At 42.9% G+C, this 17822-nt stretch overlaps 1 protein-coding gene across 2 annotated transcripts in view; it reads right to left on the bottom strand.

Annotated features, from left to right (window-relative positions):
* The window catches only part of PAPSS1 (3'-phosphoadenosine 5'-phosphosulfate synthase 1), a 42210-nt gene extending 24598 nt beyond the window's left edge, over positions 1–17612 (bottom strand). Inside the window, exons 1-5 of one of the 2 annotated variants that reach the window (XM_082758583.1) lie at positions 17396–17612; positions 10507–10621; positions 6814–7049; positions 6264–6402; positions 4251–4369 (exon numbers count right to left, since the gene is read on the bottom strand). In XM_082758583.1, coding sequence (XP_082614709.1) covers positions 4251–4369; positions 6264–6402; positions 6814–7049; positions 10507–10621; positions 17396–17455 — 669 coding nt within the window. In that variant the 5' untranslated portion in view covers positions 17456–17612. Of the gene's footprint in view, positions 1–4250; positions 4370–6263; positions 6403–6813; positions 7050–10506; positions 10622–13241; positions 13286–17395 lie in introns of those variants that run through there. The other variant, XM_082758584.1, reaches the window with a different exon arrangement.
* Between the last annotated feature and the right edge of the window lie 210 nt (positions 17613–17822).

Raw genomic sequence — 17822 nt, 5'->3', positions numbered from 1 at the left:
GATGAGCCTTATCACAGAATCACAGGGGGACCTCTGGAGGTCATCTAGTCCAGTTTCCTGCTCAGAACTGAACCAGTTGCTGTCGGCTGCTCAGGGACTTGGCTAATCAAGTTTGAAACATCTCCAAGGATGGAGCATCCACAGATTCTCAGGGCCGCTTGTTCTAATCACTTCCCTCAACCTGCTTTTGCTGATACGGTACGGTATGCCATCGGCCTTCTTTGCTGCACAGGCAGCTGCAAAAACACTTATAAATAGTTTGTCATGTTGCAAACAAACAAACAACAAAAAAAAAAAAACGGGTTTGGGGCCTGCTGCAATTCGAGCTTATAACCAAGGTGATCACACAGTATTTTTAATCACAGTTTTGATAAGTCAGGGAGGAACTAGATAACATTGAGGACCGAGATCCATAAAGAATCACTATGGTTACAGTGATGGTAACAGTGCAGTATAATTGAGGGAAAAAAAATATACACAGATTATACAGAAGAGCAGAATCCATGTCTACAAGCTTGCCAGGAACTGCCACCCTCAATTTCTATTTTGCTTGAAATTCTCGCTGCTCCAAAATACAGCTTTTGAATACAATTGTAAGGAACTGTGTGAATACAGTTATGAAATCAATGCTTTCAAAGACCAGGAGGACCACCTCCCTAAATGCAAGTATGATATTGAGCCTCAGAAGAGAATGTTCCCAGGCTTAGACAAGAACTCAACCTTTGGCTGTAATTTGGAGGATGGGTGGTAGATGGAATAAGAGAGGGAAGGTTTATACATACACTCACAATGAATTGATCTAAGTAGAAGTACATAATCAAATTCCCAACATTTGTGGGTTTCTTTTGTGGTATTTGCAGAGCTGCTGTAATATTATGCCCCTAAGAATGGGACTTCCGTACAAAAGCAGTTAAAAGCCACTTTTCCTCGGTACAATGAAAGGTAGGTACTAGAAATGCAACTCTTTCCTTATATGCCTTTGGCACTTCCTTAACAATAAGGGTGGCATTTCTGAGAAGTAACTTCATGAGAAAGCATTTCCCTGGTTAAATATTGAACCAATTTCATTACTGAGGAATATGAGCTTTGTGTCATTAGCTAGATCAGCTACATTTGTTGACAGGAAAAAACAGCTAAAACAATGAAATCTCCATAGCCAAACATCTGCAGTAGGCTTGCTTGACAGCATATTGGACGGTATCAGCAGACTAAGAGGCAAACTTATCAAGCCCAAAGCCACACACATGCCTTTCTGACTATGGATTGAGCAAGGACTCATTCATTCAGTATTGAAAGGAACTTCTCATGCGACTCAGGCTCAGCAGCTTTAGCAGATACAGTACCTCACACGCTAGGTCCCTGAAAAGAACTTTGAAGTGTTTTATTTATTGCATTCACATGCAAAAAAAAAAAAAAAAAAAAAACTATCCAGGTGCCCCTCAAAACTGAGTTACACCACACAAGAACTTTCCAGACTCAACAGCTGCTTATTACTCCTCCGTGCAGTTTCCTCCCTTTTCTTCCATAAAGTACTGAACATATTTCTGGAGAATACCTGATACATTTGTTTGGCATCGTGCTAAACAATATATAGGGGTGGCTAGCTGGGGGAGGGGGCCGGACTGCTCGGGGTTAGGCTGGGCATCGGTCAGCGGGTGGTGAGCAATTGCACTGTGCATCACTTGTTTGTGCACACCATTAGTAGTAGTACTATTATCATCATTGTGTTATTATTATTATTACTGTTATTGTTATTTTTCTGTCTTATTAAGCTGTCTTTATCTCAACTCACGGGCTTCACTTTCCATTTCTCTCCCCTGTCCCAGAGAGGGAGTGGGGACGGTGAGCGAACGGCTGCGTGGTGTTTAGCTGCCGGCCGGGTTAAACCACGACAGAACCAAGTTTCCATTTCTCATGAAATAATAAATGCTTCATATTCTTAATGTATATCTATGTATATCCTCATCTGTCTGCATCTATCTCAACATACACACATTTTTCAGCTGTGCTGTCTTTTATTACCATTATTTTCTGAACTAGTAGAAGAAGAGCCCCTGAAACTCAAGGATTACCAACATCAAGAGGACTTCCTTACAGTGTATTTCACAGCTATTAAAAAATATATATTTGTAATGCTGCTGTCTTACAGTTCTTTTCTCAATAATCCAGTGCGATTAGTAAGGAACAAAACCACAGGTTTTTCCAGCTAAGGGAAACCTACCAGAATTATATTTAAGATATCACTGGGTTATATACGGCCTGTTCAGCCATGCCTTGGTTTCATTGTCTCCCTAAAGTAAGCAACCACCAAGACATCTTGCCATTCATTGTACTATTCTCTACAAAGAAAAAAAATGTTAAGATGTGCTTTAATCAAAGGACAGAGCAAAGCTGCCTGGGCCAGAAGCCAGCATTCAGCATTGTGTACCAAATGTACTAATGCAAGAGTTGCTTGTTGGCACACAGCTTTCTAGAATTGTGAAATCTGAACTGGTCTTCCCACAGTAAGGATTTGCCACCTCCCATAGATAGGTCTTATAAAGTTCTCTCCTTTTTTTCCTCCAAAAAAATATTCAGGTGAGTACTAGGGTTCAAGTCTAGCACTCTGCTGTGGTTTTTCTCCTGTGTCAGGTCTCCTGAGCAACCTTGATCAAGCAGTGAACTGTTAATAGAGTTTTCTTGAAAATTTAGAAAAATATAAATCTCTCTGAAGGTGTACTGGCAACAGAAAGCCACAGTGAACTCAGCGCTGACTATATGATGAGGTCTTTTTGCTTGTACCAGCTTCAGGACTTGGCGGAGCTTTACTCAAGCTACTGCATACACCTCCAGTTCCCCATACATCCACCTCACAAAGAGCATGAGGAACTGTCTGTCAGAGCATCTAAATTAAAATCATGGCCTGAAATGTCATCCTGCTACTCACTGACTACAGGTAAGAATGTAAGGAGACAAACTCCTTCTGCACAAACATTAGCAAACTCCTTCCTATCGAGGACTAAGGAGAAGAGGCAAACCAAAGCCAGAGGGGTGAACTTGTTGTTACCCTGACATGTTGATCCTTCTCCCTCTGAGTGATTACCATACTCTATCAGGGAAGGCAGAATGGCATATAAAATTCCATCCCACACCAGAAATAAAATTCACCAGTCACCAACCTTAAGCTCTGCTTTCTTTTCAATATGAAGGCTTTGACACTGTCTGTAGAAGCCAGCTTATTAGCGTATTAGGTAACGCTGCTGCTTAATACAGCTTAAAAACATTAGGATGAGAATATCAGCAGTTCAGGACATATATAAGGAACATCTCAGTTAGGATATGATCTGCTGACAGACTGAAGCTAAGAGCTGAAGACAGTAGTTACTTTGTCCATTCTCAAAATGCCACTGGCCTCCTTCTTCCTGACCACATACTACTACCTCCTCTGGGTCGTTGAGTCATCGTGTCTCATGCAACTCTGCAATGAACTGGTGTAGGTCATTTAAAAAACACCACCACCTAAAGACAATAAAAAAAGACTGGGGTACAGTTTCAAGACTATAAAGCCTTCTCATGATGACTGCCACCACTTTTGGGGCTTGTGTTTGTTTTTCAGGTTGGGTAATGAACTGAATCCGCTTCCCAGACAACAGGAGTAACACTAGAGCTTCAGAAGGGATGGTGTAGATGACGTGAGGGAGGAAACAGACCTGCTTTTTCAGAAGCTATAAACCATTAACTCAGCCTTATCAGGAAGATCAGCTTCCTGAAGCAGTTGCTACCTAACTGCAAGATCACTTTTACTACTACAAAAGAAAAAAATAATGCAAAGGAAGGCCAGGCAATCACAGCAGCCCGTCAGCTCAGGTTACTGTGGTACTGCATCCCTGTCTCTTCATGTTTGCAGTACGTACTAATAAATACGCTTTAGAGACAAAGTAAAAAAAAAAAGAGATTTACAAAAGCTAGCAAGCAATTTAAACGTTGACAGTCACTGCTGGTTCTGTAACAACTGAGACAACTTCTCTCCCTTAAAGTTATCAGTTATGATAGTGAACATAAATGAATTTTTTTACTTGTCCAAAGATAATTCACTTGGAGACCAACGTTGTTGCAATATTTAGGTTGAAAGCAGGACAATTTTAAAAGCTAGAATTTAAAAACACTAAGTCTTTAACTCAAAAAATTCTGAGTTTCCCAGTACATACATTCAGATTTCATGCACGAACGCTTTGAAAAAGCTACTAAGATACAGCTGCATTGCTGCTCACCCTCTCTTGAAGAAGTTCCACAACTTGTTGTATGCAATCGTTCACGTCACAGGAATCAGTTTTCAGCACAAGCTCTGGGGCTTCTGGTTTTTCATACTCAGAGTCAATTCCAGTAAAGCCTAGAGAACAGAAGACAAAAATCTTAAATGACTTCTTCCAAAAGATGACTGCATTTTAAGATTGTTCACGTAACAGTTTTCAGGACATAAACAAGGCATGAGCACAAAGCGTTACTTTCCTTAACAGATGATTGCTTAGGGGAATCATCTGCTTTTTTTCTTCACTGGGCTATTTGCTAATCCTACCACATGACTGCATCTAACTTCAGCATTCTGCAGCATGTACATTGTATATGTTTGTTGGTATTTGATTTACTCTGTGAATAAAAGAGGTAGCACTGGCAAAAGAGCCGTGCACTTCAACACAGAGTTAGTAGATACACATCCAGCAGCTGTCTTTCATTAGTAGCCATGAGGACTATTTTCACAGACCTTGTAAGTGACTGGTGACTCCTGTTCTGGCCTAGCTGGCTAGCAATCTGCATTGAAACAGAGGAGATTCCAACCAACCATGCAGGAACAAGAAGGAAAGTCAAGCTCAGTGTCAAAGCATGTGGCACTACAGCTCTCATCTCCAGAGACATCAGCTGGGCTCTATTAACTGGACACCTGCATCCTCCATACTTGTAAATGCAAACACTGTAATTCAAGTTTTGCACTTCAGACTTAAATATTCTCTAAATTAGTAGCTTTGTTCCGCATCTGTGAAAAATACCAATTGCTGCAGTACCTGATGTGAAAAAGAAAGGCCAGTGTCTGTTCCAAAACCTGTATACTTTAAGAGTACCTAATGACTAAGGAATGGGAATAGGAGAAAAAAAAAACAAAACCTATCCCATTACCATTCTTAGAGAAAAGGAAGACAACAGAAGTTGTAATTAACAGGCATGTCCATTTAATTTCCAGCCTTCATATCAAGTAGTTCATAAGACACAGTCACTGCTAGATTCCCTTGTAGGCACTGAATACCTCACTACCACTTCTGAAGTTACAAAATTCCCTTGTGGGCTTTGTAAAATTAACAAATTTCTGTGTTGCACAAACAAGGATTCTGTACAGTACAATAGCCTCGCACCTTTCCCACGCAAGGCATCTTGCTATGATTCTGAGCAAACCTGACTTCAGCTGTGTTTATTGCCCATTCTTCACTGCGTATTTGGCAGAAGCACTGAGCTTCAACCAAGTCATCTGGAGTGTCTCGGGTTTCTTGAATTTTGTGTCAGCCTTGATTAATAGCGATGTCATCATCAGAGCATGAGCAAACTCGACCCATGAAAGTGAAACCTTTAAAAATTACTTTGCTTCTTAATAGAGGTGAAAAATGTTATCAGCCTCTTCTACCTAAAATAATACAGAGCTAAGAGCTCTTTAAACAATATTTTCAACAAGTCATCACACTTTTAGTTGTTTTGTAGGGCGAGGTTGCTTTTGTTCGTTTGTTTGTCTGAATTAATTGCAGGCTGCTGTACTTCAGAGTCTTAACTAAGTCTGGGGACAGAAAATTATACCCATGGGCACTAGCACTGAGCCTTGATTTCAAAATAAACAAGTTAGTCTCTTTACAGAAAGATGGTGACACTACATTTTGGAAGGAAAAGTGGGTAATTCATATGAATACAGTTCTTTAAAGACTTAAGAGAAGTATCAGGCTCTTCTTAGGCATGCAAAGCAGGTAAGACTGTTCCTCAATTCTAAGAGCTTGCAATCGAGAAGCCTTGAGCAGATTACACAGTTTCTACGTGAGGATAGGCACTTTTGCCCCATTACTGTCCTATGCATTTATAATAGTCAGCTGCCCCAGGCAGAATTTGATCCCAATTTTCTGCTCGGTCCTATCCCCAGTTCAGCCATTTGGAAAAGTGACACACTCACAAACTCGAGCTCACACACTTACGCGTAGTCCAGTTACAACATTTCACCTATGCAGAAAGGACACAACTACATTTAGGTTCACCTTTAATTTCTCCAGCTCTGGCTTTCTTATAGAGCCCCTTAACATCTCTCTGTTCACAGACGTGCAACGGAGCATCCACAAAGACTTCAAAAAAAGGCAAACTTGCCCCTTCATGAATTCGCCTGGCGTTATTACGATCCTGAAAGGAAACAGGAAAAAAAATACTAAGAGATTGAATCCACGTAACATTGGTATTGCTTTTCTGCTTCTGAAGTTCATTTTAAAGAAGCTGATAGCAAAATGTAAGCAAATTCTCCAAGTCTGAAGAAAAGAAACAACTTGAACAACTGATGCCCCACCAGCTAAATCCGTTTTTTCACAGTTCTTCACACGGTCCCGGTTTCAGAAGTAATCTCAACTTCTTTCTGTACTTAAGTTTAGTGTTTCTGGAGTTTGAACAATCACCTCCAGAAAATATTAATGTCAAAAAAAAAATAGCAAGCATTTTATCCTGGCTAAGTTCAGTGACAGGTTCTTGTAACTCAAATTCTGAGCGACATTTCACATTTTTTATTTTCCCTCACGCTATCAAGAGGGTTTTCACATTTACCTGAGTATATGGAGAGATGAAACTAGTGATGCACACCAAGCCAGCATCTGCGAACAGTTTAGCAACCTCAGCAATCCGACGGACGTTTTCTTCTCTATCTTCAGGTGTGAAGCCCAGATTCTTATTAAGGCCTTGGCGAATATTGTCACCGTCCAAGGTGTAGCACGGAATGCCATGGCATACTAAATACTCCTCCAGAGCCATGCTAACTGTAGTCTTCCCGGCACCTGACAGACCTAATTGAATTAAAAAAAAAAAAAAAGAATTAAATTGAATTAAAATAGGTATTGTAAGAATAAAAACAAGTTGGGGTGAACTGTAGCACGTGTACTACTACCAGTAGAAAAAAAAAAAAAGCAACAAGTGCAATGCCTGGTTCTGCCTTTCGGAGATGCTTACCCTCAATACAAGCTAAGTGCCTGTTACACAGACAACAGACACAGGGAGAGCGAGGCACAAAATTAAGTGTGCTGCTTGAAAAAGATGAAGAGTCTGGCCTTGAGAGCTGTTGCTGTTCACAGAGGTGGTACCTATTGCCCAGTGCTGCTGTGGCTGGCAGTTGTTTCCACCTGAGCAAGCTACATTCAGAAACCCAAAACAGAGTTAAGGAGATGTTACAATTGCATTAGAAGATGAAGCTCTCACGGTCAAGTGAATTTCAGTCAACAGATGGGGCTCAGACCAAACCACACTGTTCTGACTCCTTGCAGAGTAACAGCACTGAATTAGATCACCACACAGAGAGCAGAACTGTGTCTCTCTCAGGACTCACACACAGCAGTCACGCTCCACTAAGCAGAATGTGTCAAAAACAAGCAAAGGCAATTTGAATATGAACCTTCAGTTCAGAAACTTAGGCAACAAACCTTCAAACAATGAAGAATATCCTTGCTTGCACTAAGTCTACTGCTTGCTTTAAGCTGGGGATGTGTTTAAGTAATTTTCCAGACTAGAATCTAGGAGTTTATATGAAGTGAGTGCTTAAGCTTAATACAGGGCAATCAATTCTTAAATGGGACACAAACTCAAATCTTGGTAAGACAACTTTAATCCTCTGTGTAAGAAAAATGGTAAGGGTAATGGTAAACAAAAAAAGAAATACTAATAGTAACACTACTAAGTGAATAAAGCTGCTTTGATTTTTATTAGTGATGGTTAAGATTTATTTTAGTGTTCAGGGAAAGAAAAAAAAACACACAAAGCAACAGTCAGTTTAGTATTACTTCAAAGACCTTTACAATAAAGGGTGACAATCAGACTAAACAAGCACTTAGTAAGAAAATGCAAAGCAAACTTTGAGAGCTGTAATAGTTTAGGGCAATTTAAAAGATGAAGAGTCACGGTACTGGTTCATCCTTTGCTCAGTTTAATATCCACAGGACGCAGAGCAGCCTATTGAAAATCAGAATGTGTATCCCAGGTCAAGCCCGATACAAGAGCCTAAGCCAACACCTGTATCTCTCTTCCCCTCTGAATAAAAGCCCTCCTGTCCACCTCTGATTTCTTTATGGCTTAGCTCATACTCCAGTCTCTGAAAACGACTGCAAAGGTGTGAATGATGTTTTATCATCTATAAAAATTATCTACACTCAGACAACTCAAGCTTCTGTTGTCAGTGCTTACTTGTCTGGCTTGAAAAGAGCAACAGCTAAAAACGATGAAGCTGAATGTCGTGACTTAGGCCAGCAAGAGCTTGCCAGAAGGGCAGGTCCTGCTCTCTTGCCTCTCTTCACTCTCAGCATCCTACCTCCATTATTCTACCACCTCCGGCGCTCATTAGCCAACTCAGTTTGCTAATCTTTTTTTATTTATGTATTTATTTATTGCGCCGTGTTAAGTTCACTGATGATTGAGCAAGTTGAATCAGCTCAAGGTCAGACTGGGCGGGGTGAAAGTAGGGCAAGGCTGGGAAGAGAACAATGTTCTTTTGGCAGCAGTTAGAGTCGGAATGATTTGGGCTGGAAGGGACCTTACAGATCATCCAGTTCCAACCCCCCTGCCACGCGCAGGGACACCTCCCCACTACAGCAAGTTGCTCAAGGCCCCATCCAGCCTGGCCTTGAGCACCTCCAGGGATGGGGCACCCCCAGCTTCTGAGGGCAGCCTGTGCCAGGGCCTCACCACCCTCACAGTCAAGATTTTTTCTCTTGTATCTAAACTGATTCTACCCCTTTTTATTTTAAAATCATTACCCCTTGTCCTATCACTACAAGCCCTAGTAAAAAGCCTCTCCCCTTCTTTCTTATAAGCCTCCTTTAAGCTGAAATGCTACACTAGTATTTCCCTAGAGCCTTCTCCTCTCCAGGCTAACCAACCCCAGTGCTCGCAGCCTTTCTTCACAGGCGTGTTCCAGCCCTCTGATCACTTTTGGGGTCCTCCTCTGGAGCCACTCTAACAAGACCATGCCCTTTTAGAGCAGGATGCACTCCAGGAGGGGTCGCACAAGGGCAGAGTATGTGGGGAGAATCATCTCCCTCAACTTGCAGCCCCCATCCTAGAAGACAAGCGTGGCCATCCAAACTGAGATTGCAGCTACTCACCATTTCCTTCTCATAGCTCATGTTTGTGGTTTGTAATTTTGTTCCTGCATCTAGCTTGCTATTCACTGAAACGTTCAGTGTCCCATGCAACATCTGGTTTCCAACATGTAATGGAATGTAAAAGTTAAGGTCATTAAACAATGATCTATAAAAATCAGCTTTGAGCTGGTAAGTCCTTAAAATAACTTACTCAAAAAAATTGTATTACATTATTTTACACATGAAAGCAACACTTGCCCATATTTTTGATACATTTCTCATTTTTTTCCCCACTATGACCCTCTAACTTCACAGCAGAAGACATGCATTATAGTTTCACCCTCAAATAAATCTTACTTTAGAATTGAAAATTGATCTCTGAATACACCTTTCCTACACCACTATACCATAATTGCTGACAACAGGAGAGAACCTTGAAGGAACTGTACCACCACAGTTTCAGCTTCCTCAGCAGAAACTAATTAAAGAAGAAATTTGGCTGCATTTTTTCTCTGTGATAACTGAAAAACTCCAAAGTTAGTGTGTTAATGCTTCAGAGAACTTTGAAGCACAGAACAAACAAACAAAAAAGTTGCACTTCTGTAACAAAGCTACCTTCCAGGATTTACTTAACACTCTCTTTTTATAATCAAAACAATTCAGTGGGAAAAGACCACGCTGACTTCAGAATAAGCCCTGCTATGCTTTGTCACAACATGCAATTGCTGTCCAAAGGCATATGATTACAACAAATTGTTATTTCAACCCAAAGCCATGAACATTACAAAGACGGGATCTTTACAAAAATGATTCAGAAAAGCAGACCGTATAAAAAAGGTTTTATATATTAGCAGTTGAAACAGACAGCAAGAACAGCAAGAATGTGGTTAAAAAAAAAACACACTCCAACGTACTCTACGAATTAATCAGTGGACAGAGATTAATTTAACGTTCCTAGAGCACTGAACAAAATGCAATCTCAAGCTATTATCTGTCCCAGAGCAATTTCTTGATAGTCAGCTTAAAAAATAATAGTTAAACTGCATCAAGGGCTCAGATGCCACGAACATTCAACTTTGGAAAAAAAAAAAAAAAAAAGGAGCTACAGATAAACAGCTTTTCAGAAGACAAACAAAAACAAGACACAAGGATCCTAAGAAATCCCAAACAGTACCTGTTAACCAGACTGTGCATCCTCGAAAACCACTTCTTGTTCCAACCACCTGGCCTCTCTTATTTCTGCTGACATGATGAGCTTGGTAGGTAACGTTGGTTGCCCTCTGCATTCCCTGTGGAAATAGCAGATGATTAGGTCTTTAACTTCTGATAAGATAAAGTGGCAAAGTATATCAAACCTTATTCACAGGCACAAAGGAGGACTTGGAGACCTGTGAATGGAAAGCAAAACCAATGCCCAATCCATTTACTGCAATGTCAAAGGACACAAAGGAAGTTAAACACCCACATACCTTGTGCCCCTCCTCTGAAACTTGGGTTATCAGGCTAGTCAATTGTTTTCATATACAACCAGTTGAAGAAAAATCAGCCAAAGAGAGAGAGAGGAACTGCTAGACCTGACTCCTATTCGAGTCGTTAAATCTAAGGAGAGCGAGTGGATTCCTCTCACAGAAATGAAGGTTTCAGTCATAAGCAGCCAAACATTGGCTCACTTTTAACTCATAAAAAGACACCTTCTCATTGCAAACTATGCATGTGATCCACCTTTCAGTTCAGCAGTCGCACCTCTGAACCACTCTGCCTTTTTCTGTCTTCAGTTTCCAAAATTAAGACAGTTACGATATATTCTGAGTCCTTACAGAAAATATTCCTAAAGTGACTTTTTAAAGAAAGTGCTCGTAAAGATGTGGTTTTCCTGATAAAATTCTGTTTTAAAAAATCCAGTTAAGACTTCCTTAAAGCTATTTATTCACCATAATAAGCTGCCGTATCATCTTACATAAGATGACATTGCTGTCAAGCACATTTCATAATCTAAGCCAAAGGAACAGGAAGATCAGCCCCAACATTCCCTTGAGTTTCGCTGGTATCTGATTGTCTGAACTTTGCTCGTGAAAGATCAAGACCTTAGATAACCAGACCAAGCACGAACAAGCTAACAAAATGAAAAGGAATATTCAAAAAAAATGAGGAGAGGGGTGGAATTGTTTGCTTACGTAATGCTGCTTTGACTTCTCTCACTTACAAACATATTGCAAGGTATTTGCATTATCTTCTCTTTCATTATGGTATCACTGATGGCTGGAAAGGAAAGCACTTAATCAAAAAAAGGAGGGAGGATACTCATCTATCGAGTAGAGCAGAGAGCTGTATGACAGATAAAAGTAGGCTTAACAGAGAAGTGTTATCTGCTTATGATTTCAAGAAACGCTGTTGCATCATTCTTCTGTAGAACAGCATCTCAAAATCTAGTTTAGCCATAACTCGATAGGAATGTATGAATATGAGCAATTTTATCTGCCCCTGCTTCCGTACACAGCTGGGCTTGTAGCTGATATGGACAGAAACTCAAGTTAGGAACAGATGTTCACATTTTTAAATAAAACAGATCTATCTCATTGGTGACAGTCCAGCACCTAAAATTAAAGGAAAACCGAAAATCAAGCCGTAAGAAACCACCACCTGCACAGGTTATGGCTGCTCTTACTCACCAATTGCGTTATCTTCAAATAACTTATCTCCTGCAACACTGCTTGCAGATAAAGTCAGTGCAATAACGCTAACTAAAACCAAAAATCGAAGAGGCTTCTTGCAGTAGGAACAATTAACACGCTACCTATAACTGGAGATCGTGGTGAACAAACGAAAATTGTGGAATTAAAGACGTGGAAAAGAATTTAGGGACTTGCTCTTCAATTGAAAGGAAAGACACTGTGTGTAATGAACTAAGACATTAATAGCAACCTTCTCTCTCATTAATTCCACCTGTAACACACCGTGGTCTCCAAACACCGCTCCCCTGCCACTGGCTCAGTAGAGCTGCAGCACACTCGTAACAAGCCACGTGTCCCCCAGACACCAGGTATCTCGGATTGCCTAACCCAAGAGCTCTGCCTGTACTTGAACGATTTCCAAAGCTAGGAAATTTCCAAGAAAGCATCCTACAGAAAAATTTAAAACAAACAAACAGCACCCGCCTTGCTTTTGACGCACAGGATTATCTCTTATCATACACAAATACTTTACAGGTCAAATGCCTCACCCAGCAAGACTTCTTGCAGCCCGTACTCAGTAAATGGCATCAGTTTCCTTCGTTTTCCAGAAGCAGCAAAGCAGCAGTGAAACTGAGCCAGGCATTTCCCTAGCACTACCCTTACAAAACACACGAAGCCCTGAAGAAGCAGGCAGAGTTAATTCGTTAAATGATGAGAAAGAGACGAGTTTAAGAAGTAAACACAGAAAGGCATTAAGTAAGGAATTAGATGGGAGAGACATCACACAGCATCAGCGAGGAGGCCAGCAGATTGCTGGAGCTGAAGGCACAGCCAGCAAGCTCAGTGGTGGGACAATAAGCACATCTATTAGGAAATGCTTAAGAAGCTGACATCTAAAAACTAATCTCGAAGTGCCCAAACAGATTGCATGCATTCAGAGACACTCCCATGCCCAGCAGCACCACTCAGCACGCGTGCTCATGCACAGAAATGAAACGGCTCAGCCCCACTGCTGGGCAAGGCTGTAGCCAAATGCTCCTTATGCTCCAAAAGCAAAGAGCTTTTAGAATTAACCATTTAACAAGTCATGTTCTGTTACTGAAAAAAAAATAATAGTAGGGTTTCTTCATCGTGCTCACTTTCCTACCAGATCATCTACCAACCACCACCACCAAACTGCACACTCGATCCTCAACAACTGAAGTTTTATTGCTGTCCCTGACACACACACACTTACTGCAGACATTGCTCTGGCACAGAGGGGTACGTGGGAGTAGAAACCAGCGGCTGACACCAGTTGTGCTCTGAAGTTATTTAACCAGTCTTCACATTTCCGGTACAGAAAAGTTGGTGAGTATCAGCTGATGCCACGTAACGGCCATCCAAAACGAGAGCAGAAATAAAGAGCACTCATTTCATCTTATACTAGAGCAAAGCACTGCTCACCTTGGAGAACTCGACAACCACTGCTACAGGAAACGAAACGTAAGACAATGAGTAACAGCAAAACTCAATTCGATGAACAAGTACTTTTTTTTTTTTTTTTTTAAAAAAAAAGCTGTTTTAGACCTCTTAGCCTAATTACTTCCCTTATAATAATCTTTACTGAAAGTACACACCAGAGTTTTTCTGTAAAGAGGGCAATGAAAAAAGGTTATCAATCTCAGAGGTCCACTTAGCTGTTTTGTTTTTGTTTTTTTCCACATCCATTGGAATTTCCCCTCTGATTTGCCCACAAATCTGTTCCTTTTTCCCCGTGTTGCACATTAAGTGCCTCTGTACTACTTTTAAAAACTGCATTTTCATATTTTCCCTGCCCACCACGGTAAATAAAAGTAATGCTTCAGTCCCCTGCGCTGCATTGTAACTCACATCAGCTGGGAAGGCTGACATCCTTCCTTTCTCCTCCCTCTCTATGCTGGTTTGTTTCTCGCATGAAATCTGAAGCTCTGCAACAGGCTCGTATCTTTGTACTAAGGATAAAAAAAAGGAGTATTAACATAAAAAGCCTTTCACGGATGTGCACTGAAGAGCTGTAACGACGAGCGAGCAAGGAAGGATGACTCTGCAGCTCACTGTCTACAGCACAAGGGGAGCCTTTCAGCATTACAGGCAGTTGACCAGGAAAATAAACACTGACATCTAAGAACTACGGAAACAGAGCAGAAAAAGAAGATGGGCATCAAAAGGAAGCATTAACGCTGCCAACTTCTCTATGCAAAGCCTTGCTAAGATAGGCAGGAACTGTATTTTTTTTTTCTGATCCTATTCTTGATGTTTTGCCCAGTTTCAGCTATCGATGCCAAACCCCTTTGATACAAGGACTCTGATCAGCCACCCAGATGTCGAAGACCAAGCCCAAATTGCAACACCAAGACCAAAAGACAGCAGAAAGGAGAGATCATTGCTTAATTGTTTCGGAGTTAACAGACAGACCACTACGCTGACATTAACTGCATTCATTTTTCATTACTTCAGAGCAGTTACGAAACGATGCTCCAGCAGCCACCCAGCAGCAACGTTAACGTTGCCCAAAGCAGGACCTCTGGCGCAGGAAGCAGAGCGTCAGTGCCACGCAGCGACTCCCTGGGCTGCAACACAGACTTCAGACCATCGGCTTTGAGGCTGGAAACATCAGAACAGTGTAAAGAACAGGCACAGTTCCTATAGAAACCATACATACCCAAGAAGCTCACACTAATTCTGTAGTCTTCTGTTCTAAGAAGACACTGAATTCCCCAGGCTAAAAATTCCCATACGCCAACAACAGCGAGGCATTCAGCACCACCTCCATAATGCAGTCGTATCTCTAACACCTTTCCATTTCCCAATCATCCCCGATATTTTCTAGGGCATTTGTACTTGTACGCCCTTACAAGTCAGGGATTCCCTGATAACAATGCGTTTTTATGGCATTTATGGCATTTATCCAGCACTCAAACAAATGGTATCTTCCTTGTTGTCTCCAACCCACTCGCTTTAATATACAGGCAGCAACTTAAGCAGACTGAACGCTTCCCATTTATTTTGCCTACCTCGACACACAAGCAAGGAGAAACAAAGTGGAAACAGTTTTAACATACAATTCTACTGCCATAAAAACTAGAACAACTGCACTACAGCTGAAAGTCTGTCCGCCCGCCTACCTAGATGAGGTTTCAGGACCTGCTGGCCAAAAGATCTGCCAGTAACGCCTTCTGGTAATTACCACCTCCAATTCTGGCTTGGAAATTTGTGCTTTGGGTTGGACAGTTGTGTTTAGAAACAAAGGACCAGCCTTAAGTGATACACAAACGACAAGACTTTTATAGTTATTAAGAAACTTTAAGTCATCAATCCTTTTTTTTTTTTTGCCATGGCTTATAGCGTTATGTTTTCTCCCACTTAGATTTACAGCAAAAAAAAAATCTTACTTTTATCCTCGTAACTGCTCTCCAGAACACGGATTGCCACAGTGATGCTGATACAGGAAGGTTATCTGAGCACTTTTGCACAGAGCACCACCCAACTGGCCTAACACATGCTCTCCTGCCACTTCCACAGACCCGATTTACGCTAGGCTTTCTTTGCCAGCTGTTCTAAGGCTGGGACGGTTTCAAAAATCAGTGACAGAAAAAAGAGAGACAGTTCTAAAGCACTGGGTACACAAGCAGCTCCGTGATAACCATACTATGAGGAGTTTTATCTTTACTTGCAAACTGCTGCAGCAATACCACAAGCAGCTTGCTCACCACCGCTGGAGCCGAGGCATTAGCTGGCATCAGAGGGAAGAGACCAAAATGAAGTACTGACAGCCAGCAATGCGGGCAGAAAGGAAAATCAGAGCAAGTCCTTGTTGCCTCATTTCACAGGTAATTCCTAGCACCTCAGCAGCCAGAGCGACGCTCGGGAATGTGCTCCACAAGTCCTGCAGCCAAGCCAGCCACAAACGCTGCCATTGTGCTCTTGTGTGTTGCTCTGTAATTCGGGGTATGCTGTGCTCAGAGGCGGGCTTGGCAAGCAGACGAACACACGCAGAGGGTTCCACAGAGAGGGGCATTTTGAACAGGACCAGATACCCAAATTTCGGGAGATACGGCTCTGCTGGCTCCCCTCACGGCTGCCGACTCCGTCAGGGTGTAATAGGTCGCTTTGACTCTGCTCTCAGACGAACAGATGCGGAGTCAGAAATGCCAGAACATTTGAACATTTTTCTGTGGAGCGTGTGAATCAGCAGGATATTTTTTTCCAGTAAATTTACTGGATTAAAAAGAGCACTTCAGCTGAGGTCTTCTGAAGAAAAAGGAAGAGGTGGAAGCCTTCCTCCGCTTGCCACGTATCCTGCAGGGCCGGCTACCATCAGATGAGCTCAGCAAACAGTTAATCAACTTTTTTTTTAAATTGTGTCCCCTCCCTGGTTTGGGCAAATCCATGACGATTTTGCCTCTGATAAATTAAACGATATACAGTATCTTTTGAAGATACTTCACCGCCTACACCCAGCAATGATTTATTTCACTACCTTCTTCGTGACACCTGATGTCACCTTTTCCTCACAGAAAATGACAGAACGTAATTTACCAAATACTCTTTTGTAAGCAAGTTTGAACTCGCTGGCTCGGGAAGAGGGCTGGCACGGCACAGTCTCTACTGAAAGACTTTTAGTAGGGTAACAGCTTCCCCATTTTTTAGGGGCAGCTGTGACTCGTTCCTTAGCCTTTTTGTAAGAAATCTGTGGCCTGCACAGCTTACAGCAAGGCTTCAAAGATGGTTCTGCACTGTTCCTTACATATCAAACATCTTCCGGACCTCATATCTTGTCTGCTTCAGCTCAGCATGGCTTGAAAATAATCATACATCTATTTATCTTTTTTTTTTTTTCTTCCTTACTGCCCTGCATCACCAGAAGTATTAAGCGTTCTTGGTAAAGGCCTGCACCGTGCCTCCTAAATAGCTTCATTTTGGTGTCGGCTGTAAGCCGATCTGCCCCCATCCCCACGCACAAGAATGCAGGCTCTGGCTGTGGGTTTTTTTTTTTTTTTCCAAGCCCTGTCTCGACGCTTTTCCACACAGCTCCCGCCGCACAAAGGACCTCAGTCTGGGGCTTCATGAAAGCCCGCATTGTACATCGCCCTCCCGAGCCCTCCTTCCTCCGCAGCGACAACTGCAGCCCCCTTCTCCTTGCCCCCATTAAGGGTCTTGCCCCCCATTAAGGGTCTCCTCTCCCCGTTTGGGGTCCCGGCTCCACCGTCCCCTCCCCATCCCCATCCCCATCCCCATCCCTCGCCGCCCCGGACGAGACGCGGGGCAGGGGCAGCCCCTCATCCCCGCTGCCACACCACCCCCAGCGGCTCTCCCGCTCCTTCTTCTCCTTCTTTCCTCCTTTTTCTCCCCCTCCGCCCGCCCTCTCACCCAGCTCGGCACCCTGTTGCTCAGCTTCACTTTCTTGCACTGGCTCTCGGGCAGCTCCATGGCCGCGGGGGCGGCGAGAGGACGGAGGGAGGGCGAGGCGGCGCGTTCCCTTCGGATGCTCCGGGCGGTCCAAGCCGCCGCTGTCGCCGCCGCCCGGCCGAGGGTGGCGCAGGGAGGAGCCGGCAAGCAGCGAGAGGAGGAGGAGGAGGAGGAGGAGAAGGGGAAAAAGGAGGAGGAGGAGGAGGAGGGAGGCGCATGGGGAAGGCGAGCCCGGCCACACGCTTGCGCGGCGCCATGACGCGCCCGCGGGCGGGAGATGGCGACGGGGGGACGCCGCCATTTCCGCCGGTCACCGGCAGCCCCGCTCTCGGCTGCCCCTGGCGGGCACCGGGCTGCCCCCCTGAGGGGCCCCGCCGACATCTTTTCC

This window comes from Aythya marila, assembly GCF_965140915.1.
Source record: "Aythya marila genome assembly, chromosome: 4".
Taxonomy (NCBI): Eukaryota; Metazoa; Chordata; class Aves; order Anseriformes; family Anatidae; genus Aythya; species Aythya marila.
Note: the sequence above shows the minus strand (reverse complement) of the source record. Positions and strands in the feature narration are given on the sequence as shown.